General features: G+C 41.5%; 1 protein-coding gene across 7 annotated transcripts in view; it reads left to right on the top strand.

The window, feature by feature from the left end:
• tns1b (tensin 1b) overlaps window positions 1-26,421 on the top strand; it is a 177,684-nt gene that overhangs the window by 808 nt on the left and 150,455 nt on the right. Inside the window, exon 1 of one of the 7 annotated variants that reach the window (XM_056436766.1) lies at window positions 19,724-19,815. The exons of the other annotated variants lie outside the window; for them this stretch is intronic. Within the exon in view, the coding sequence (XP_056292741.1) occupies window positions 19,801-19,815 (15 nt within the window). The 5' untranslated portion in view covers window positions 19,724-19,800. Of the gene's footprint in view, window positions 1-19,723; window positions 19,816-26,421 lie in introns of those variants that run through there. 7 annotated transcript variants of the gene reach the window in all.

The following is a 26,421-nucleotide window of genomic DNA, read 5'->3' as shown; positions in this document are numbered from 1 at the left end:
GTGGTGCTGACAAGTCCCAAGTTCAGTCACGCCTCAGGGTTGTCGTCGGCGACCCGTCTGTGGGCGTGTCTGTGGGCGTGTCTGTGGCGTTCAGTTGGTCCAGTCAGTTGAACATAGTGGTGCTCTGGGGAGAGGCTCTTGGCTCAGGCCTGTGGAATGTGGTCAGTGACCTGCACTGATTCTCTCTGTCTGACCTCTGACCCTCGCTTCTCACTGCAGACCGGTCAGGGTTGCTTTATTACCTTCGCATTGAAAATGCGGAAGGTTATGTTTTGATCGCCGTGTATTTATTTATTTATTTATTTGTATGCGTGTTATTCGCAAAACCAAAAAAGTTTTAAACCGAATCGCATGAAATTTGGTGGGATGATTGGTTATTATCCGGGGACCATTTGATTAGATTTTGGGATCAATCGGGTCAAGGTCAAGGTCATGAAAAGGTAAAAATCTTTTTGAATCGCATGAAATTTGGTGGGATGATTGCTTATTATCCGGGGGCCATTCGATTAGATTTTGGGATCAATCGGGTCAAAGGTCAAGGTCAAGGTCATGGAAAGGTCAACATCTTCTTTTTACCAAAGCGCAGTCAATTTTTATCCAATTGGCATTCAACTAATGCCAACATGTTCATAATTCAATGCCCAATCTTGTGATATGCGAAGGTATGCGCTCTACCGAGTGCCCATTCTAGTTAATCATTTTTTTTCCATTAAATGTAATTTATATAGCGCTTTTTAAGGTATTTAAAGACACTTTACACGTTGCATTCATACACCGTGGACACAGCTACAGGGAGCATTTCAGGGTTAAGTGTCTTGCTCAAGGGCACATCGACTAGGATCCTCCTTGCTTCCCTACGCCTATAAACTCTTCTTTTGACCCACTCCACACATTTAAACTTTTAATCCGACCTAAATTTCAACCTACCTCCAGTCTTGAAGCTGCTAGATTCAAAGCTCGTCTATTGCCTCCACACGGCTCTCAACATGGCGACGGCTGCTAGCCGCTTACGGTGCAAACAATGGCAACAGCGCAAAGAACGCTAACGGTGTGTACCTGACGACTCGGACAATTACCCTAGTTTTGCTACCTAACTTCTGGACTACGTTACATTACGTAAAGTGTCTTGCTCATGTACACATCGACTAGGGCGGGGATTGAACCATCAACCCCCTGACCCGATTTACATGAATCTACACCCGTTCATTTTTCACACATTTAAAATAATGTCCTCCAAGCATTGCATGTAGATAAACACACTTCACCCACCTCCTCAACTCCTCTCACAATGGAAAGAAAAATCCCCATTTTGACAATAAGCCATGTGATCTGTGCCGCCATGATGTCACAATGCCAAATTGTGGCTATAATGAGCCCCAGGTATAGGTGAGTCAGTTTGTGAGTTATTTGATCCTAAAGGATTCAGGACTTCTTTCTTTTCCCCATTCAGATAGTCATAGGATGCGAGTCTGGCTGTATTAAAGGGCGAGTGTGTATAACTATTAACAGAACTGGAATATGATATTCATAATTATGTTTTCATCAGTGTATAAACCTGAGAACCGTGAGAACGAGCCCTTCATATCTACACCGGGGAGCAGGTCCTCTTCACCGAGTCGGCCGTGTTTACGGCGCCATCCTTACGCCGCCATGTTTACACTGCCATGTTTATGCCATCATGTTTACTCCACCATGTTTCTACTGTAGCCCAGAAGGGACAAACCACTCACTGGCTCTAGAGAGAGGACCCAGACACCAGGGCGCTACATGTCACGACGTGTGTGGCATTTCCACAAGAGTATAACGTAGAAAACGTGGTTATTTATTCCGTGGCGGATAGCGGAAAATATTTTTCCACGTAGAAAGGCAACAGAGATAAGCCACGCCCCCTCACCGACACGTATGATGCGTTTAACCCATAAATAGCCAACTCAGGAGAGTAAAGCTGTCCGTCTGTTTGTGACGGGTTCATTCATACACACAGTGGATCTCCAGGACCTTTCCAGGACTTTAAACCACATTTCCATGATTAAACATTTTGTGAAAACTCTGTGTATACATGAACAAGTGAGAAGATGTACTATTTAAACTAACATTGAGAATTCCAAAGCATACCGTATATATTCCATATAAATTAACATTTGAATAAAACACATTTGCATTACTTTTCCAAATATTTTGGGATTTTATTTTTTTCAATTACTTTTCTAGGCCTGCTCATAGCCATTTAAAAATTCCACGACTTTTCCAGGTTTTCCATGACCGTACGAACCCTGTTTTGAATAAAGGGTTGAAAATTACATTTATTTTATTTTATCCGATTAATCGATTAATCGATAAAATAATCAACAGATTAATCGATTATCAAAATAATCGTTAGTTGCAGCCCTAATATATTAAGATATGTTAAATGATACGGTACGTTACGATATGTTTTGGTATGATACAATATGTTACGGTACGATACGTTATGTTACGGTATGTTACGATACGTTACGGTACGATACAATATGTTACGGTACGATACGTTACGGTACGATACGATATGTTACGGTATGTTACGATATGTTACGGTACGATACGTTATGTTACGGTATGTTACGGTACGATACGTTATGTTACGGTATGTTACGATATGTTACGGTACGATACGTTATGTTACGGTATGTTACCATATGTTACGGTACAATACGCTATGTTACGGTATGTTACGGTATGTTACTTTAGAAAAACAATGCTCTAATGCCAAATGCAGCTCGTTGCTCTCCACCTGCTGCTGTCATGACGTCATTCAGGCCCCGTTTACACAATGGGAAAACGCATATATTTTCATGCGTTTTGGCGTTTCATTTACACAAAAACTGAGGTTTTATCACGGAAAACGATCATTTCTAAAAACTCCGGCCAAAGTGGAGATTTCTGAAATCTCCGTTTTTGTGTTTGCGTGTGAACTAGGTCAAACGGAGTTTTAGGTTGTCAAACGTCACAGTATGCGACTAAAAATGCTTCACGTCATGTGAGCGTCCGATGTTTACAGTTAGTTTGGCCGCTCCTACCAGGGTTGCCAGGTCTGTGTGTACCAGCCCAATATCAGAACTCAAAATATGCCCGTGCCAAACCATATACACTGCTTTTAAAGTGTGTGTATGTGGACGTGTCCAATGTCCATGTGTGTACACGCTGATCTGGAGTCAGTTTGGTAGGATTTGTGTATAAATAAATTATTTCATTTAAAATATGGATTTTTATTTAAAGATATTCATGTAATTTGCATGCAAAATAGGTCTACCCGAACCAGCGGACAACAAATTCAACCCGCGGCAACACTTCAAAAGTAGCCTAATTCCGCGGGAAAACCGCGGACCTGGCAACACTGGCTCCTACGTCCAGTGTCGACTGCCTTTATTTTCATTGTCAGGTGCGCCCGAGTTATTTCCTCCTTGACATGAGGATACTCCTCGGATGTCTCGAGTCTTGAGAATTCTGATTGGTTTGCATGTCTTTATCCTTCTCGTTACACTGCCGACTACAGGTTTGGCATAGTTATGACGGCGCCCGGGGGCGTATTTATGCGGGTCCATATAAACAGAAACTTTTATGAAAACGACCTTGTGTGTACGACGTTATTTTTGAAAACGGAGGGGCAGAAATCTTCGTTTCTGTAAATACCCAGCTATGTGTAAACGTGGCCTAAGTCTCCGTCCAGGGAGCGTCCGTCCATTAGCTATTGAGGCGTAACATAAACAGCGGTTATAATATCCTATTTGGCAGTGTATCCGTATCCTAAATACAAATATGTCGGTGTATCCTTTTTTTCCAACAATTTTTTCTTATCTGAGCTATTTCCAAATCTTTTCAGAAATACAATATGAACTGCATACCTGGATCACTGTTCTAGATCCCTGCATACCCAGACTTTATGTAAACCAGTATAGCTCCTGTGCTGTTGGGAAGTAACACAAAACACACTTTTCCCAGATATGCCGACTCGGGAAATGAATGTTTCAAAAGGGTTTCTTTGCACACCATTTTCTTTTCTTCATGCTGATGATCGCAACGGAGGTGTGTTTTGGTGCAGAGAAAATGCTTCCGGTCGTAATTTGCTCCTTTTATACGTGTGGTTGTGGTTTGTGTCGCAGAAGAAGAAGAAGAAGAAGAAGAGACTTGGCCCGGAGAGGCCGGGGAGGCGAGGAGCTTTTTGAAGAGCGATAACAATCGTCCAGAAAGTAAAACCCTCATGTTAAACCAAAGTACACAGCCAAGACTTTGAACCAGATGAGGGAGGGGAGTGATGGGAGGGGCAGGGGAGGGGAGTCTTCAATACGCTTCAGAAAGAATGTGTGCTTTGTTGTGTTTCGCATCTCGGAGGTTTGTTATATAACGGCAGCACATGGGCCGACAGACACAAACCCGAGGAGGACGGTGTGAAGGGAGGATGATGCATTGGACTGTCGAGCCTGAGAATGGAGAGAATGATACTCGGCTATAGCCGCGTTCAGTTCCTCGTTTTAGTTCAATTCTTTTCCGTATGACCGAGTTCCAAAATCTTTTGCTAGCCCCCCCACCCCGATATAAAACTGATCAGAACAGCTGATGTGACATAAAGTAGCTGGTCAGCAAGAGTGAAACAATCATAAGAAATGTTCAGATTATAGTTCAATGGGAATTCTTGCCTTTTTTTCAAATTCACCCTATAATTTGGTCGGTTCGAATGCTTTTTAAAATTAAAATAAATAAAATGGATCTCAATACAGAGGTGTATAGAGGTCCATCTCCAGAGTTCTAATGGTACATTGTGTTATCGCCTTAGAAGACTAACGGAGGGGTAAAAACCCTTTAATGTGAGCGCAGCTGAAAACAGTCATGCTGGTGAGAGAAGCTATAAAACTGGCCTTCCTTTGAGACACAAGTTTGAAGAACAACATTAATATTTACAATAAAAATCATTATTTCTAACCTTGTCAATGTCTTGACTGTATTTTATATTCATTTGATAAATATGGAAGACACAACACTTTCTGGGTGACCCCAAACTTTTGAACGGTAGAGTATATATATATATATATATATATATATATATATATATATAAAGCTGTACACACAAGTTCAATCATGCTTCATGATTGCACATGCCAGCCCTCACTGGGATCCAAGTAGCCGGCAGTTCAGACTCTCACCATAAGAAACTCCGCCAACTATCCCCCTCCTTAAGAAACTAATCCTCATTTCAGCTCGATGCCTGTCAAGTCCAGCTTTCTCTCGCTGCCCCCGTTCCCTGAATTCCCACCAAAGTGTCAGGCGGGGGGAGGGGGGATGGGGGGGCTTTCCCCGGGATTTGAAGATTTTCGATAAAAGGTATGCGGCGAGCTGAAAGTTACCTGCCGCCCCCAATATTGCATTCCAGCGGGGTGCTTTAACGGCGAGGAGGAAACAGTGAGCCCTCTGTGTGCCGTGGCTCCGGGGGAGGCCTATCATTTCATTTCAGTCCGACCCGCCGGCACCGGTCCGCACGTGGGCCCACAGAACAAGACCCTCTCTGTGTGTTCCTCTGGTGGAAAGGTGCCCAGTGTGCGCTTGACCCCGGGTGAGTGCCGCGAGGCCTCGGCGAGGGTAAACCCCCCTCTCATTTTACCTATTTAGTTTTTTTTGATGTCCAAGCACACAGGAATTTAACAAGGTAGGAAGCTTCTTTTTTTGTATAGCGCCATTCTTCGCATGAATACGCTCAGTGGATTTCACTTGACTGAGTTCTGTAAAGGAACCAGATAATAAGAGAAGATATCAAAGACACACTGCGTCTGTCTTGATGTGGTCAACCGCTCCCACATGCTGATCCCAGCTGGTTGAACCAGCAAATATTATTATAGCACACTTTTTCTCTCCTCCGTACAAACTTTTCCTTGAATTGGATAATATGCTAAAAAGCAGAAGATTGCAGGTTTCATTGGTGGGGTGGACACATATCGAGTAGGGGGTCCGGGTAGAGACACTTCACTGCATTGTTGACAGCTTGTATGCACCGAATTAAGGTGGGGAATATCTTCATTTATGTAAAAGGAAAAGGAAAAATTCAGACGGCAGGTAAAAACATAATGCACCTTAATGCAGTGACGCTCTCAGGTATTTCGGCTTAACATTTTCTCTCTGCTGAATCAACACACGTGCGCACATTTTTTAGGCCTCCCTTCTCTTTTGTGTGTTTTGTATGCGGAGGTAAACCCTCCATGGAAATGTCCCCTATTCACAAGTCATGTAAAACGTTTTATTATGAAACCTTTACAAGGTGAATCCCATTGAGATTAAACATCTCTTTTTTGAGGGTGACCTGGACACGACAGGCAGCAACATAGGAAACACGTAGTTACAAACAAACAAATATTAGAAACACATAGTTACAAACAAAAAACACGGAACAAGAAATGTTAAAAGAAACTAAAATGAAATAATTAATTTAAGAAACATTGACAGTTTTGGGAACCTGCCTCCATTTCTTTAAGGATATATTTTTTCATTTGTAATCATTCATTTAAAATGTGTTATCATTCATAAAACTCTGGACACAATAACTCCTAATGTGATGGAAGGTCTGTACATTCAAAATCTATCTCCAAAAAAGTAATATATGATGATCAAATAAAAACATTTGAAGAATAAATCTGCCTGTCCTACTGTCTACTGCAGGGGTCAGGAACCTGTGGCTCGCGAGCCATATATGGCTCTTCCGGTGACGGCATATGGCTCCCAGACAATTTTTTGTAAAAAAAAAAAAAAAATCTCCGCCCGCCACCCTGTAATCTTCTCTATCGCGCCAGATTACAGCAGAAGTAATTTAAGGTCCCTTTTCTTAAAGAGCCCGTCTTTGTTCTCTTCTTAAACTAAACAGCCGTCTGTTATTGATCGTATCTACACAGCAGCATGTCACTCTGTCTCTACGTGTCGCGTTAACACTTCTCCACTCGCCGTCTCACGCACAGCAGAGCTCCGATGCCGGCGTGTGCGCACATCGGGGTCGGAGCAAAGAAAAAGTCACCTGCACCCCCCCCCCCGTAGCATCATGCAGCACCAGCAGTCGCAAGACATATTTAATTTATTATACGTTAAAAATACTATATGGCTCTCAATGAAATATATTTAGAAATATTTGGCTTTTATGGCTCCCCCAGTCAAAAAGGTTCCTGACCCCTGGTCTACTGTGTGTGTAGAGGAAAAGGGGGGGTGGGGTTCAGGCCGGATTGGGAGTGTCGTGAAGTCTCGATATGCAGCTGTGCATCACACCAGTGAGTCGAGGAGTCTCACAGCCGAGGAAAGAGGGGGGGGGGGCAATAATGTACACATTGACCAAAAACCAAACATTCAAATCTAATGCCACATACAAATGAATACAGGGTTCGCACAGTCATGGAAAACCTGGAAAAGTCCTGGAATTAAAAATGGTTACTTCCAGGCCTGGAAAAATAATTCCGAAAGAAAAATCCTAAAGTTTTGAAAAAATCATGGAAATTTGTTACATTCTTAAATTAATTTACACGGCTTTGGAATTCTCATTGTTAGTTTAAATACAACATTGTTCACTTTATATTTACACCGAGATTTCACACATTTTTGCTCATGGAAGTTTGGTTTAAAGTCCTGGAAATAATCCATTGGTCAACATGTGTATGAACCCTGTGACTAGAAAGTGAGATTTGTTTTTGTTCAATCCTCGAAAATATCAAATGTCGTGTGAGATGGATTTATAGATAGATGGATTACAGCTTCCTGAGACGACGGCGAGCATGCAATCCTCTCATAATCGGAGCCTTTTTTTTAATCCATTGTGGAAGTCAGCGCCTCCTCTTCCTCGTGGTGAAGAAGCAACGTGTGAATCCGATGAGCGGACATGTCTTTTTCACAACGGCCTTTTTAAGACATTACGGACCTAGCGATGCGTAACGTGGTCCCATAAAGCCCCGCGGAACGAGAAGATAATGGGACACAAAGGGCTTCTCAAAGTGTCTTTAATTCACTTGGCGACGCACAGTGGGTAGAATGACGGATTAAGGCACAGGGGCAACTGTATTCCCCCCCCCCCCACACACACACACACCAACAGAGTCACGGTTGTGTGCCCCCTTTTTCTTGGGATGCGAAGCGGAGGCCTCACTTCTCAGACCTCGTGGCATCGCTGCAACATAATACACCCCGTTTAGCCACTTCCCATCCGGCCTCTTGTGGCTTTTGTGTCGTCCAGTGAATGTGGCTTTTATGCTGCAGTTTTGTTGACATTTCCCTACGTGGGGGGTGGTGGTGGTGTGTGTGTGTGTGTTTGTGTGTGTGGGGGGGGGGGTTCTTGTCTTCTCCCTAACACTTGGCAAGCCGATGTGGCATTTTGCTCTTGGCAAAGTCTCTCAAAGTGTCGCTCCGGGGGTCTTTGTAGCCGTTCACACCACTTCCCAGAGTCTTGGAGGGAGCTCGGCTCTCCCCCAGGTCACATCACCAAAATGCGTCTTTTTTCTTCTTCTTTTTTTCCCGGGGGTCTTTTTTTTGTCATGCCACAGGGCTCCGAGGGTAATTACTGTGACGGTGGGGCAAAAGTTCGGTCGGGGGGCGGGGGGGGGGGGTCGCCACCGATCATGTTTTCATCATCGGGGGAATGTTTTTGCGGACGTAATGAATCGTCCCTTTCGACATGCTGCATTTACTCTGAATACACACAGGAAGAAAGAGTGTTTGTCTCTCTCTCTCTCTCTCTCTATTTTGCACCAATGGTCGCCGTTGCTCGTTCGCCCTCGTTGCCTTTTTTGAAAGGATAGGTTTGCACTCTTAGGAATTTTCATAGGTATTCGCACTGGAATGTGTGTGTGTGTGTGTGGGGGGGGGGGCGTGAAGGACAGTATGAATAGTAACCACAACGTCTATAGAATACTCACCGTCACAGAAGAGTAGAAAATACAGCGTTCACTGGATTGCGCAATACTTAACATATGGCATCGTGAACACATTAATGTCCTTATTTATGAATAGTTTTACGGAGGAACATAACTCTTAAAGTCTATTGTTGTATGTCTCAAAGTCAATACAACAGGTGATTGTTCTTTGCCACGCAAATTATTATTATTGGAAACTCGATAGGCCTCCATAAAGAAATCCCCGTCCTGATCCGTGTTTACGTGTGTGTGTACGTGTGTGTGTGCGTGCGTGTGTACGTGTCCCGTCCGAGGCGTCAGGCAAAGGAATCTTTAATTAAATCACACTCTTGGACCCGATGCTGCGCATGTGTTGCACGCGCCTGAAATCCTACACGAGCGTCCCCGGCGTGCCACACGTGGGTGTCGTACACGTGGGTTTGGCAGTTCTTTATTTACGGCGCCGTCTCTCTGGTTGCATTCGTCAATCAGGCTGTGCTGTAAGTCTGTGGGCGGGACCACCGCCGCTTTAGGAATGCTTTTATATTTTGTTATTGTATTTGTTGAAATGCTCCTCGCGTCTCGACGGCATCGATGAATCAAAAGCTTTGACCTAAAAAAAGAGAAAAAGGGTCCTGTACCTGCTGCTGTAGAGACCGACAGACTGTAATGTATATAATCATCAGTCATTTATTTATATATTTATTTATTTATATGCCATGAATTTTCGACGATATACATATATGTATATATATATTATATTTATATATATATATAGTATATAAATATAATTATATATATTTATATCATTATATATATGTAATGATATAATTATATTAACATACTATATATATATAAATATTTAATTATATATATTTAGAGAAAATATATATAAAATGATATAATGTATATAATTATATATTTTTTATTTATATATATTATATATAAATATAATTATATAATTACATATATATTTATATAATTGTATAAATTATATTTATATATAATTATATAAATATATATATTTATATAAATATATATATATAATTTTATATTTATAGGCTACTATGTGGGGACATTTTAAAGTTGTCACAGCAGATCCTGAAATTTCAATTTGAGACATGACTTTCTTTAAAAATGTGTGTATATATATATATATATATATATATATATATTATATCACACAATTGAGATCCATTCATTCGTTTTTAAGTTGGCTGTTCGTTTGGCTAAAGACGAGGTCGCAATTCAGCGGCATTTATATATATATACAGAATATACATATACTGTAAATGTCCCCACATAGTAGGCTATAGATATCATTTTATATTTATAAGCTACTATGTGGGGACATTTTATAGTAGTTGTCACCGCGTTTTGGTGGACAAACGATGTCATTCCTTGTTACTCATCTGCCTACACGCATACCAAAAACTGATATATCGGCAAAAAAATATACCAGGCTGGCTCTTCAGTGTAGCTCTTGTGTCGCATTGTTTTTATTCTGTAACGTAGTGCGTGGGACCGCGTCAACTGTACGTAGCGGCCTCGATGTAAACACTCCCACGAGATATTGAATGAAGCACCGACGGGGTATCGGGCAGAAACCGACCTCGTCTCTGAGGTTTTATGGACTTTCCCGGACTGTAACAATAGCATATTGGATTACCTCCAACTGAGGGGTTTTACCCTCGAAGCCCCACTTCATTTTGCTTTCACATTAGTACTATTGCAGACATCCTGAGAACATAATCTGCCACTGCTTTGCCTGCTGGCGTGCCCGTCTGCTTTTGGCGAGCCTTTGTGACGCGACTAGCCGGAATACCTCTACGCCTTTTTCTTTTTTGGGGTATTGTGTTGTCAGTGTCTGTTTATAGCCGTGCAGCAACTCGGCTTTGAGGCTAATGTTTCCTTCGGGGTATTCATTCCGAGGCATTTATGCCACACGACCCTTTAATTAGACACAATATTTGCATTGTTTAAACTGTGTTTAATTCCAGGGTTGAGAGTGTTTTACTGCTCGTCTCTGAACGGTTGGGGCTCCTCACCACAGATAACGATAATTCAACAGTTGTAGTTAAGTGCTCGCCTTAAAACGCTTCGAGATGAAAGCCAGCGAGCTGTTAGGCTTCATTATCAGTCGGCAGCTCCGTCGACTGCAACACATATCATTCCTTTGTCTGCACTTTCACTATTGTCGCACGTTCCTGAGATCTCTTTAGTCATTTTGGGAGATTGACTCGCATCTCATATTACCCATAAGCCCCCACTGTAGCCACGTCTTTACCACCTGCCGTCTGCATTCTTAAATTTGGTATTCACAGGACACCATACAGAGGCCCAGACCCTCATTCACACCACTCACACGTAATGCTGTCATTAAAAAGTCCATATTTGTTTAATAGTAAGTAAGTAGAGGGTTCTTACGGTCATGGAAAACCTGGAAAAATCATAGCATTTTAAAATGGTTATTTCCAATCCTGTTTAATAAATACTTCAAGAAATTGAAGTGTTTTTTGACAATGAGCTTGTTGTCTCTAAGAGACTTTGGAAAGGTTACTTTCCATCACACGTACGACCACTTAATGTGACTTCCAGACATTTTCCAAAGGATTGATTGATTGATTTTCCTCCCTTTTTTTTTGGAAAAGGTGTTTCGCCCATTCATGCGACGCGTTGGTAGGCGTGGGGGGGTTATGGAATCTTAAATCCACTTTATGCCACCCGAAAAAGCCCGGTTGAGAATAATATGGTATATTCCAATGAGCCTGCATGTCGAGCCAAAATTGACATGGCTCCCAAGTTTTCTGTTCGAGGCAGCCCTCATAAAGCTGAATGCCGCTCCAGATAACCCAAAATGTGCCCCGAAATCGTGAGTTTTTCATGACGGGTCCCCTTTAAATCAATCCAGGGCGAATGAATTCAAGCAAACGTAGAATTTTGTTACTGAACCCTCCCCCCCCCCCCCAAAAAAAACCCTGAAAACCAATAGTAGGCCAACAAATAATAAATTAGCCATTATAACCATGTTTAAGCTAGCTCGTAGCTCGCGCTAGCTACAAGCTACGAGCGCGACAGTCTGATATCCGCTTTTTGTTAGTGCGAACACGAAAACAGCTTTTACAGGGAATATGGCCGAAGAGACATGAAATGTCATCGTTTTCAATCGTCGTTTTGTGCTTCTTTTTTTTTTTTTAAGTATCGGTTTAGTTACCGTTGCTCGTAGCTTGTAGCTAGCACGAGCTACGAGCTAGCTTAAACATGGTTATAATGGAAATTTATATCGGAAAAAAAACCAAATGATACCCATCCCTATTAAAGTGTCCAAAAACAGTAAATCCAACATTTCTGATATATGGTATAGGCTCAAATTAGAGGCTCCAGTTATTTGCTAATGCCCTTTTGAGGTCAAATAACAAGCAAGACGAAGCACCATAAAGTAATCCGAAAAAAATCAAGATGTTAGAAACTGGTTTGCTTCCCATTCGCTCAGAGAATGGCCAAGCACGACGACTCTTTTATCTGCTGGGGGGGGAAACAACGTGTCACGTGGTTGGCTTGATGTCTTGGCTGGTGTCGGCCATTTTGACTGAGGACAAGCAGACATGAAAGAAGAAGGAAGATAACCAACATCTTTCAAGCGGTGGCTCTACAGTCACAACAATGGCCGAGTTCTGTCTTTATCTGAAGCCAGTTGTTAAAACAAGCTCTTCAAAGTGGTTCCTGACTACAGTATGATTTTTAATAAGTGTTTTTTTAACCAGCAGATGGAGACATCGCCATTGAATTTCGCCCAACCTTTTTTTAAACTCGCTCAAATAATACCCGCGGACTTAAATATAGATGTAAATGTATGTTAAATTATGTATTCTGTCCTGTGGTTCTTGTCTTCTTTATTTCAATATATGTGCGTCGCATTAGTCTCTATCTCTCTGTACATTTTCACCAAGACGTGTTTCCAGTGGCAATGTAAAACAGCCCACCCACCAACTGTCGCTACGCTTTGATATAAATGCTGCTGAATTGCGACCTTGTCTTTTCCCAACCGCACAGCCAACTTAAAAACGAATGAATGGAGCTCAATCCTGTGATATATATATATATATATATATATATATATATGTATTTTGAAAGGTCATGTCTCAAATTAAAATTTCAGTATCTGCTGTGACAACTTTTAAATGTCCCCACATAGTAGCCTATAAATATTAAATATATAAATATATAATTATATAATATATATATATATAAATGATATATATATAATTATATTTATAATATATATATGTAATTATATATATTAATATAAATATATATAAATATAATTACATATATATATGTGTATAATTATATAAAATTAAATAAATAAATATATATTTATATCAATTTATATATATACAGGACTGTCTCAGAAAATTAGAATATTGTGATAAAGTTCTTTATTTTCTGTAATGCAATTAAAAAAACAAAAATGTCATGCATTCTGGATTCATTACAAATCAACTGAAATATTGCAAGCCTTTTATTCTTTTAATATTGCTGATTATGGTTTACAGCTTAAGAAAACTAAAATCCTATCTCATAAAATTTTAATATTTCCTCAGACCAAGTAAAAAAAAAGATTTATAACAGCTGAGTGTTTGTCAAGGCTCAGGAAACCCTTGCAGGTGTTTCGAGTTAATTAGACAATTCAAGTGATTTGTTTAATACCCTACTAGTATACTTTTTCATGATATTCTAATATTTAGAGATAGGATATTTGAGTTTTCTTAAACTGTAAGCCATAATCAGCAATAAATCAGAATAAAAGGCTTGCAATATTTCAGTTGATTTGTAATGAATCCAGAATGCATGACATTTTTATTTATTTATTGCATTACAGAAAATAAAGAACTTCATCACAATATTCTAATTTTCTGAGACAGTCCTGTATATATATTTATATAATTATATACAATTTTATGAATTTATATAATTATATTTGTACTATATATATAAATATGTATCGTCGAAAATTCATGGGCATATTATGTGTGGAATAACCAAAACTTCTCCGACTTTGGCGAAACATTTTGTGTTCATGTAGGACCACATGGCCTATGGTAAAAAAGCTGATTGACAACCTCTTTTTCTTCGGCCTGTATTAAGAATTGTTACATGGAAGCATTTCAATCAGGAGAGACGGGTATTTAGAGTTTAACAATCATTTATTACAATAGAATATTGCAATAGTGCAAAGTCTTTTTGGCGATTGGACTCCATCCTGAAGTAGGATAAACCAGGGACTAGAGATGCTGATATCTGCGCAGGCAGAATCCCCCCATGGAGTCCAGACACTGGTGGTGGTGTCGAAGACGCGTTGCCGCAACGCCAATTGGAGGAGCCTGGGGTGGCGGAGGGACGAACTGACGCGAGCTGAAACGACAACTGACAGCAGCAGAGAACAGAACTTTAAAGTGTTACCAACGACTCTGTGATAGGCTTATCCAACTGGGCTGGCTCTAAATGGTTGGTTCATTCATCGGGCCCGCCCCCAATCAGCTAATGGAGTAATCGCTGCAAGACTTGTGAATGAACCAGCTGTACCCAATGTCTTCCTGTCTGAATTTTCGCTGAGCTACATGAGAGGATGTTCCCCGAGGGGGCTAAAACGTGACAAAAAATGACCCAAAAGTGACAAGTCTTTCAATGTAGTGAAAGAGAAGCCGGGCTGCCCGATGCCCGGCTGCCCGGCTGCCCAAAGCCCCCGTGCCGAGGTGACGGCTGTGACGTCTCCATCGTTCTCTCCTGCAACAAGGAACAAGGTCGGCTTCTGAGGAGTTGATTCAATTAAAGCGGACAAAAGGCCACTGGCACCACGACAGTCATGGGTGAAGTGTGAATCCATGCGATGGACACACACACACACACAGCTCTTTTCTATTTTATTTACGTTTTTCCTTTTTATCATTTCCAATGTTTTGTTGTGTTCTTTTTTGTTCTGTGAAAAACAATAAATAAAAAGCTTTAAAAAAACCACACACACACACAGAAAAACACATACACAGAAAACACACACACAGAAAAACACACGCACACAGAAACACACACACACATACACAGAAAAACACACACACAGAAAAACATACACACATAGAAAAACACACGCACACAGAAAAACAAACACAGAAAAACACACACACACAGAAAAACACACACTGAAACACATACACACACACACACAAAAAACATACACACACACAAACACACACTCACACAGTCTTGTTGCCAGTCGAGCGTGGCACATTTGCATAATGCCCGGCTACTGGCCTCGGCTCTCCATGGGTTACATTCGGTGCGCTGAAGAAATGCCTCCCTGTGTTTTGTGAGTGTATCTGGTCTGAAGCTGACAGGCTTGTAACTGGTCCTACCAGCAACACACACACACACACACACACACACACACACACACACACACACACACACACACACACACACACACACACACACACACACACACACACACACACACAATTAGTGTATTACTGTGCGTGTAAAGACCCTCCTTGCTTCCCCACGCCTATAAACTCTTCTCTTGACCCACTCCACACGTTTAAACTTTTAAACCGACTGAAACTTAAACCTACTTCCAGTCTTGAAGGTGCTAGATTTAAAGCTCATCTATTGCCTCCACATGGCTCTCAACATGGCGACGGCTACGCCGGCTGGGCTGCTTGCCGCTAACAGTGCAAACAAAGCTAACATTGTGTACCTGACGACTCGGCCAATTACCCGAGTTTTGTTACCTATCTTCTGGACTATGTTACATTACGTTAAGTGTCTTGCTCAAGGACGCATCAACTAGGGCTGGGATTGAACCGCCAACCCGCTGATTGAAAGACGGACCTGCCAACCACTGACCCACAGTCGCTCTTCTAAGTTTCCTATTTTACGTAACAACACATCTTTTTTCCCCAACCCAAGTACCTTCTGATGCCGAAGGTAACCCGAAAAGCCGAAGCTCAGTAAACCGACATCGGAAGTGTATTTTGGAAAGAGACCAACTAGCGGAAATGTGACACTCTGTCAAAAATGGACGCCGTACCCAGAGCGAATGTATTGTTGGACCCCGGGAAAGGTGCTGGAGGACTGCAACTGTCTTCTGGATCTGGGATCTCCTCCGGATTCTCCGGGAGAGGCCGATCAGGGTTGTTCACGGGCTGCTTTTCATTTACTCCAAACCTGGATCAGTCCCAAGAAAGCCAATGGATGCATGCCGCTTTCTAGTCTCTCAGAAATGAGCACACAAAAAGACAAGAAAAAACTAAACAGTGATGGACTGAGCTTTCATACAGATGTTCAAAGATGTTTTTACCAAATTCACATTCTTTTTAACAGTCGTCACCCGAGGATTGTATGGACGTAAACCATCCATCTTTAGGGATTATACCTCTCGTCCTTGATAATCTGCCATCATTCCACATACTACATGATGTCTTGCACATGTGGGAATTTAAAGACTCCCAGAGGAGGTTCTCATCTACTCTTAACTAGGGATGGGTATCGTTTCGTGTTTTTTCCCCGATACCGGTGCTAAATCGGTACTTTTAAAACGAAACCGGTTCCTAAACGATGCCAGAAACGATACTTTAAAAAAAAGAAGCACAAAACAACGATTGACAATGACGACATTAAAAACCTCTTTGGCCATATTCCCTGTAAAAGCCGTTCACATGGAGCACTGACAAACAACGGATATCAGACTGTAGCGCTCGTAGCTCGCAGCTAGCGTAAGCTCCAAGCTACCTTAAACATGGTTATAATGGCTAATTTATTATTTGTTGGCCTACTATTATGAATGCAAGCCTTGCAATCAACGTTACGGTTCTAATCTGAGTTCAGGCTGCTCTTGTCATCATCGGTCTTCACGTTTTCAGGGGGGCCGTCTCCGTATTGGCACCGGTTTTCGGTACCCAACCCTACTCTTAACGCCGCAACGTTTCTTTGGAAATCCTCAAACCCTGAGTGGGGCTAAATGGGGGTTTTGTGATTGGTTGCCTGCTCGTGTGGACGAGGGTCTCACCCTTGCCGTGTTTCCGGCCTGGCTTTAGCCACGTTGTGCTTCTTTACGCTACCAAAAGGAAGTCCTACAGTTTGGACTTTTCCTAAAATGATCCTCTTGAGATTTTGTGATTGTAAAGACCAGCAAGGGGGGGAAGTCGGGAGTTAAGCCCCCGAATCGGTTTTGTCTGCGCTACAGAAACGACTTTTCCTGCGACGTGGTTTGAAGTGTGAGGTCATCCCCCAGCACACATGGCAGGGAGGAGTGCTCTTAACAACACACAGACACATTTCAGGCATGTCAGACCCTCCTTTTGGCAGCAGCGTTCACCGAGGCCTCGCTCGTGGCTTAGCACTTTGAGGAGCGATAACAATCATCCAGAAAGTACCCCCACCCCACCCCCCATCCACCCCCACCTCGGCATGTTAAAACCTAAGCACACAACGCACACTTTGATCCAGCCGAGGGGGGTTTGGAAGGGCTTTATGGAGAATGAAGCCTGTATAGTTTTGGCTCTGGGCTTTTCAAAATGTTTCCTTCTAAAGGCATTGATGGAAACTCGGCTGGCGTGTTGCAGATGTCAACAATATTCTTTATTTGTCTTTAGTTGTTTACTAACATTATGTGGTTATTACGTTTATGTAAAAGTGTGTTATTACATACATACACTACCGTTCAAGAGTTTGGGGTCACTTAGAAATGTCCTTATTTTTCATTTTTTTCAGTGAAGATAACATTAAATTAATCATAAATACACTCTACATAGTTAATGTGGTAAATGACTATTCTCTGGTGTTTAATGAAGTCTCTACAGAGTTGTGTAGAGGCCCATCTCCAGTGTTCTGATGGTACATTGTGTTATCGCCTCAGAAGACTAACAGAGGGGTAGAAAACCCGTAAACCCTTTTTATGTGAGAGCAGCTGAAAACAGTTATGCTGGTGAGAGAAGCTATAAAACTGTCCTTCCTTTGAGCGACAACTTTAAAGAACATTAATAGTTAAAATAAAAATCATTATTTCTAACTATGTCAATGTCTTGACTATATTTTTCTTTAATTTTGCAATTCATTTGATAAATAAAAGTGAGTTTTCATGGAAAACACCAAATTGTCTGGGTGACCCCAAACTTTTGAACGGTAGTGTATTTATACATAAAGACATATTAAGGCATGTAAAAACATAATGTCTGTATTTGGTATTGTACTAGAACCAATTTAGACCCCCATGGATTTTTAGTGATTAGTTAATAATGATGAATCTGTGTGGTGGGAATGAATTATGGCTCTTGGATCAGTGTACACGTGTGTGTGTGTCTGTGTGTGTGTGTGTAAGCTGCCACCGTGTCTACAGCAAAGTAAACACCACTCCATCACAACCTTGTAAAAGTCCCGAGTGGCGGATCAGAGTCGACCGTGTCACGGTGTTTAACGTCAGGCGCTTCTCACGCCGGGCACGCTCCGCTTCCCGAGGTCTCACGGACGAGCGGCAATGAATCCGTCAGGTCCGCAGCGGTTCCCATTAAGGGTCTGTTTAAAACAACAACAATAGGGAGGCCCTGTTTGGCGGGGAGTACCTTGGTTCGGGGGTGACCTCTTCACCTCAGCTGCCGGTGCATTGACTCATTTGCCTTTTGACAGTCCTCTACCCAGGCATGAAGTCAACACAGGTACCAAGCCAGAGCCAGTTCATCTTACTCTATCTTTATATTTGACTTAAAATGCAGTTCCCCACCCCGTGCGGATTAATTACACAGTCTAACGTCAACGATCACAGTGTGAAATAAAGTTTTACCGACGATCGTTATCCGCCAATATTGAGTAAAATATGCGATTCACGATATCTGCATTCAAGCTTTTTCTTGTCGATAATCTCTGATAATGTTGCACTGTAAACAACCAATCCGTGTTTTTAAATCGTAGACTGTATATATATATATAATATATATATTATTATATATCATATATATTTATATATTTATATTTATATATATATTTGTATGTACAGTATATATGTATGTGTATATATATATATACATACATTCTATAATTTAAAAACACATATATATGTATATATAATAGTCCCTAAATAATGCAGAACCCTACTTTTGGAGCACATGAAATTATATATACTGTATGTGTGTATAAAACAATTTATAAGAAGTTTCAAATGAACGGGACTGTGGCAGCATCGGTAACGGCCAACTAACGAAGGTTTCTCTTCGGTGATATTATGATGCCTTCAGGGAAAATAAGTACCAACCGAAGGTAAAGAGTCATTTATCATGATGTGGAATCTCTTAAAATGTGGTGCTGGTGAAAAACTAGATCGGCGATGAGTACCGGTGGCAACCAAAAATCTGATCAGGGATTTCTAAAAGTTATATTTGTTCCCTTTTTTAAAATTTGTGCTGATCCGATCCACAACTGATCCTAGATCCGATCCGATCCGTGAGTTTCATAATCGGTTTCACCACTAAAATGAAGTCAATGGAGTGAGTTTTAATTAGTTCAAACCCTAAACATGGAAGCATCTGGAGAAGTTTCTTTATCATTTGATCGTTACAAGAAACAAAACAATGTCATCGAGCAAACATCAGCTCCTGGAAGTCTCACTTTCCATGTGACGATGTCCTGACACTGGCTTTCCATGGTGTGCACGCACATGCACACGCACATGTGTGTGTGTGTTTCCTCTCCCGTAGCTAACAATGCAGCTCAGGAAGTACGTCAGGATAAGGGCCAGACTGCGACGCTCTCTCTGGCCAGTGCCTCCAACTTTTGAGGGACAACGACATTGTCTTGTTAATCCCACTGAAGCCGGTCCGGTGTTGGATCTGTGAAAGGGAATTACGTCGTCTTCAAAGACAACTCTGCGATGTCCCTCTGGCTGGTGAGTGCTGTTGTTATTTTTAAACCATGGGGGGTCAGGGATTCGATGTCCGTCCAACCCCAGAACACCAAGCTGCAGGGTTTGCTCGTTGTTACTGCAGCTTTAACGTACCGTGATGGAAATGAATCTTTCCAATGTCCACTTAACACATTTAAATGTCTTTTAAGTGTTTATTCAAGAGAAACTTGGATTATTCAATTGAGAGAGCTCCGCCCCACAAACGGTGAGGAGATCTGACATTCAAAGAATTATTCCAAGTTTCTGATTAATAAATACTTCAAGACATTAAAGTGTTTTTGGACAATGAGCTTGTTGTCTCTAAGAGACTTTAGAAAGGTCACTTTCCATCACACGTACGACCAATTCATGTGACTTCCAGACATTTTCCAAAAGATTGATTGATTGATTTCCGTCCTTTTTTTTTTGGCAGCAGGTGTTTCGCCCATTCATGCGACGCATCAGTAGGCGTGGGGGGGGGGTTATGGAATCTTAAATCGACTTTACGCCACCCATAAAAACCCGGTTGAGAATAATATGGTATATTCCAATGAGTCTGCATGTCGACCCAAAATCTACATGGCTCCCATGTTTTCTGTTCTAGGCAGCCCTCAAAGCTGGAGGGCGCTACAGATACCTCCAGATACCCCAATATTTGCACCGAAATCGTGAGTTTTCATGATGTGCCCCCTTTAGGTAGGCGTAGGGGGGGGGGGGGCGGGGTTATGGAATCTTAACTCCAGTATTCACATTTCTGAATCTGAATCCTTCCTGAAATTCTAATTTTCGCGTTTTTCTAATACTTCTTAATGCTACAATTCAAAGATCTGTCACGACATTGTGATGGCTGAGAAGGCGGAGGAAGTTACTTGATCCAAATGCAAGAATCAAGAATATCATCCTCAGTGCATGACGAAAAACGAACGTTCCTCATCGTAGCTTTCATAAAAGCTGTCGTTTGTGACTTGACCTGACGAAACAGGTGTTTCATGGCTAACATTCGTGTAGTCGACTTCAGAGACGAGTCTCTCTTCTGGACCTTGACGTGGAAGTAGCCCCCTGTTGGACAGCTGATGACATTACGGCCGACGACCGGTTCGCGAGGTGGCCGTCCGCTCGTCGGCCATTGCTCGGCGTCGGGCCTCTAGCTGGTTGTAAAATGACTCTGGAAAGGTTCCGTTACTATGGTGACTATTTCCCACAAGTTTTTATTTTGGAAGTGCCCTTGTATGTTTTTAGCTTCTTTTATTTTGAAGCTCAAAGCCGATGTAAATCTCGCAACATGACTTCGCAAAAAGTACGTTAGCTAACGGTGAACTGAAGGAAAAGCTTGCTCATGAGTATTTTTCTTTCTCTATGAACTGCTAAACACCGAGCTGGAACGAGAACACGGTACTTTGTGTTTTATTTGGGCTTTGACGACCTGTTTAGTGACTTTATTTTGGTATTAACTTGTACAAATGTTTTGTGATAAGATGCTAATGCTAGATGTTAGCTATATGTGCCCTTTAAGAAAGACAACTTGGTGTGATTAATGTCCACATGTATATATGAATGCAGGGGAGGACATTTACATATTTTTTAAGGGGCAATTTTTTCCCCCACTAAGTAAATTGGGGGCACTTTCTGAAACTTGTTAAATAACATTTAAACTTTGCTTAAAAATAATAAATATACTTATTTAGGCTTACAGTATATGAGCAATTCTCATAAAAATGTCAATAATAAGACTATTAGGCAGTAGTCTACAGATTAAAAGTGTTTTCTTAGATTTTTTGGAACAAAAAACAAACAGAAAACATAAATCAGACAATTATATTCAATTGTCTTCTTATTTATTTGTGTTCATTTACTGTTATTACATTTTTTAAAAACTATTAATTTTTTTGTAATAAAAAATTCTATTTACAGATTTTTTTACAGATGGAACACACACAACAAAGAACAAAAACAGAACGCTATTAAATTATCAGAATTATGGGGGCATTTTTTGCCCTTCTAATGATATCAGGGACAACATTATATTTCTTATGGGCAGTGTATTTCCAACGCTGTGTGAATGTCATCTAATCTTCACACTCGCGAGAGCTCAATTCTGTTTAATTTGCGAGAAACTCTTCCAACAAGGCTAATAGCTGAACATGAGTAAAAGCAACATGGAAACATTCGTACGCTTCACGATCGTCCGGCTGGGGTCCGCTAACGGCGAGCGCAGCAGCGTTCTTTTATCAACCTTCATTTGACCTTCATGAGATTGATGAAGGAGACACGTCATACTTTAAAAAAACACTTTGAAACAATGGATATGCAGTCTAATTCTCCGTGCAGTGGGCGTTCCTGCACTTCTTTAGGGAGGTGAAGACAGACTTCACTGGACCTCCATGACTTTTCATCACCTCGGCCCACTTCCTGTTCATTCCTTCATTTTCTTGACGAGGCAGCCTGACGAGGCAGCCCGATGACCACTCAGAGGCCTTTTGGTGTTCCAGGTCTTGAAAGGTGAACTGGTCACTGTGGGTACTTTGTGTTGTCTAATTAAAGCTTAAATAGCTCACCCCTACCCTTTCATAATTCATAATTTGCTCCCCCAACACAAATGAACCTGTTAGGAATCTTTTATTATTTACTGGATTCCAGATCTGTTCCTGAAAAATTTGAAATTGAAGAATTTTTTGTGTGATTGTGAATAATTTCAATGTATTTAATGTACATTTGGACAACCTTCCTATAGGGGGGCAGGATTACTGAGATTTGAACCTGTGCCTTTTTGGGAGCTTTTAAAAAATATATTCTTGATATTTTATTTAGGTATTTTTACAGAAATACAACCTTCAAAAGTAAGAATGCATAATAATAAAACATACAAATAAAGTAAAAAAGAATCATGCATCTGGCTAAGAAGGGCCATAAGGAAACACAAAAATAAAATGCAACCCATAGATATAATTTTAAAACTAAGTTAAAGATACCCTGTGAATAAAACTCTTTGAATATATTTTGAACTCGAGATCTGTTTGTTGGACCGAATTTATGATCGACTGACAACGTTGGTGAAGTGTTGCAGGGTTGCTTTGATTCTTTTTCTTTTCCTTTTTTATCATTATTTGGGAGCTTTTGAAGTTCTTTTGTGCCTCCTTCTCAAAGAGGGATTTATGGCCGAGAGCCCAGATTATAGCTTTTCTTAAAAAACGGCCTATTTTTTCATATTTTTGTCTCCAATCCGGATTTAAGCCCCCCCCCCATGATTGCCAATTTGCCCAAAACTGTTTCCATCTGCCGACTTGAGATGGAGCGACGCCTCTTTGCCCGCGTTCCAAGATGAAATGAGCTTTTCTCTAATTCCCTGTCGCTTCCTGCCATGATTCAATTCAATTCAGTTTATTTGTATATGATGTGCTCACATTAGCACAAAAATGGACAACTTGGATCAATAGTGGGAGTGGCAAGAGATAATCTCATTTATCACAGACACTTTGTTGGGAGGAGGTGGCAATAACGTGACACCTAATATTGAAAGAAATGGGACTCTGATGCGAATGCTAATATTGGGTATTGAATATATTTAACGTTGACTTGATATTCTGCATTATTAAGCGTCTTTGTGTATTTAGAAAAGTGCCATATAAATTTTAATTAGTATTATTATTTATTTAGGTAAGGCAAGGAAGTTTATGGTCATTTAAAAACGAATATGTTTTAAAGCCAAACATATTGTTTTTGGAGTATCACGCTGGATGTTGCTAATTGGTAATATCACATGAAATCGACCAATGGATAACAGCAGCTGTAACCCCCCCCCCCCGCCCATTCAAAGCATGACCGGCCACTTCCCCTCTTCATTCTCTCAGGAACAATGGCCGTGACTCCCCGACCTCTCGTCTGGTTTCCTAGAACAGACAACAGAGCCGACGTTGCCAAGATGGAGACTTGAAGCTCATTGTGAGGCAGGAAGTGCGTTGCACTCGCTCCTCGCTCTGGAAACCGGTGCACGCTTTTTTTGTGCCAGTGTTTTTGTGGGACAGGAGCAGTTTTTTCTTTCCCCCACTGATTGAAATCCAGGAGCATTTAAAAAGAACTTTTTAAAACTTGTGAAATAACATTTTTATTTCAAAAATAATAAATATACTTATTTAAGCGTAAAGTATATGAGCAAATGTCATTAAAAACATATTCATAGTGTTTTTTTAGATTTTTTGAGCACAAAAACAAACAGAAAACATAAATCAGACAAATATATTATCTCAGACAATCTATTTTATTCTTCTTTCTTTGTGGTTATTTATTGTTATTACATTGTTAAACTAGAACGGGCACTCGGTAGAGCGCATACCTTCGCATATCAGAAGATTGGGCATTGAATTATGAACATTTTGGCATTAGTTGCATGCCAATTGGATAGAAATTAACCGCGCTATGGTAAAAAGAAGATTTTGTCCTTTTCATGACCTTGACCTTTGACCCGATCGATCCCAAATCTAATCAAATGGTCCCCGGATAATAACCAATCATCCCACCAAATTTCATGCGATTCGGTCTAAAACTTTTTTTGTTATGCGAGGAACACGCACACAAATAAATAAATAAATACACGGCGATCAAAACATAACCTTCCGCATTTTCAATACGAAGGTAACAACTATTAACAACTAAAACACGTTGTTTTTTTATAATTACAAATTATATATATTATTATTTTTCGTCTTCCTACCTAGTACAAGCAATACAGATGAGACGCACACAACAAAGAAAATAAGACATTATGGGGGCATGTTTTGCCTCTCCTCGTGGTATCAGGGGCCACATTATATTTCTGAGGGCCAGTTTTATCCTTTGCCCTCGTGTGTTTCCCACGCTGGACGGGATGCGTGCAAATAAGTATTCTTGAATAAACTGCGTTCACTTCCTGTCATGTTAGCAAACGAGCTAGTTGGCGTCCGATTGGGGGAAGTTAGCCAGCACAGCTTTTTCCTTCCAGACACCTCGCTAACATTTTAGGGGCGTGAAAACTGAAAACCAAGGCAGCCAATCAGGGCGAGCGAATGTTTCCACCAAAACATCACGAGGATTTCCGTCTCTCATTTCCCGCCGAAGGAAACGAAGAAGAAGAAACCGCCTGTGCACTCGGCTCCTCTTTAATTTTTTATGGATAAACGATATTTTGACCAGTTTGTGCCAGAAAATAACGCCTCGTGAAAACCAAAGCGTGTTCGAAGGCGGTCTTCATCATGAACATGAAATACATTTGACTTTTTTCTCAGGTGTTTTAATTCCAGCTTCTCTTTTTAACCATTATTCTCATATATTTAATAATGAAAGTAACAAGCCGGTTCAGTTCCTGGCTCAATTCACTGATTGCGTCCGTCGGTCTTTATCGTAATAAGTCCGAACACACACTATTTCACGATTGGTCTGAAGCTGCCAATTTTCATTAGGGTCACACCCCTCCCCCCTCCCCCTCCCCCCTCCTCCCCTCCCCTGACGGCCACAAATGCATCGGCACCCTCCACCGGGAACACTCATCCTCCCACTTTTCTAACCTCCATCTCTTCTCGGCGTGTACAGTCGCTCGCCTCGTCCTCCCTGTGGATCTCTCTCCGTCCGACGGGCAGTAATCACGACATCGGCTGGACGAGTGCCACATTTTGTATTTGCGGCTTAATTGCCGGGAATTCATCGTCACTCCATTCAACATCTTATGTTCAGGGTTATTTCAGTGCTCCAAGCACCCCACCCCCCCTTTCTCGACAATAAATTTGAGACCCCCCTCCTCCCTTTTCCATCCCGATAAGTGCCTCCTTCCTTAACAGATGGCTCTGCCCCCCCACACACACCCGCCCACTTCTGTCTTCCCCTCTTCTAATCATTTTCCTCCTCGTGCCTTGAATGGAAGAACCTGCAGCATCCAGAAAGAGAGGAAGAGGGGATGGAGGGGATGCCGTCGGGATGCTAGGCAAGTGAGGGAAGGATGCATCTTAGGAACGACCTCAACCTCACTTCAAGGGAAACTTCTAGTCAAAAAGCGAAATGTACCACCAGCACCCATCCAAGGATTCACCACAAGACTGACTGCCAAGGGCTCTCGTATGGACACTTGAAGGACAGGCGTCTAGTGGGAGGAGGAGACGAGGAGGAGACGAGGAGGAGACGAGGAGGATGGGCGAACTGGGCTGGTGTCTAGCTTCAGTCTTCAGTTGGGCAAAATTCTTCTTCTTCTGCGTCTTCCCGTTTGGGAAACCGAGGAAAAGCAAGAACGAGGTACAGTTCACGATGTTAGATGTTGTGTGAATTGGAGGTTTTGATTTTGGGGGGGGGGGGGGGGGGTTAAGATGAATGTACATGTTGAATTTATTGGCTTTAGGATTTTCCCGATTGCAACAAAGAGGAATAAATCTTCTAACGATCAATCTTTTAGCCGATGGCGTTCAGTCTGGCGTTGGTCTGGTCGCCCCCTAGTGGTCCGGACTGGAACAACTGTTGAATGTCCCCCTCATAATCCGGAGCCTTCTGCAGACTGTCTTTGTGCACATGGCTGGCGTCATCAACGGGTACAGAATCGTTCACGACTTTCGTTTTCGTTGCATTATTTCTGGACTTTGCTTCTGAGCGTTA

Source organism: Pseudoliparis swirei, chromosome 2 (genome assembly GCF_029220125.1).
Source record: "Pseudoliparis swirei isolate HS2019 ecotype Mariana Trench chromosome 2, NWPU_hadal_v1, whole genome shotgun sequence".
NCBI classification, from domain to species: domain Eukaryota; kingdom Metazoa; phylum Chordata; class Actinopteri; order Perciformes; family Liparidae; genus Pseudoliparis; species Pseudoliparis swirei.
The sequence above is the reverse complement of the archived record's forward strand: the minus strand, read 5'-3'. Positions and strand labels throughout refer to the sequence as shown.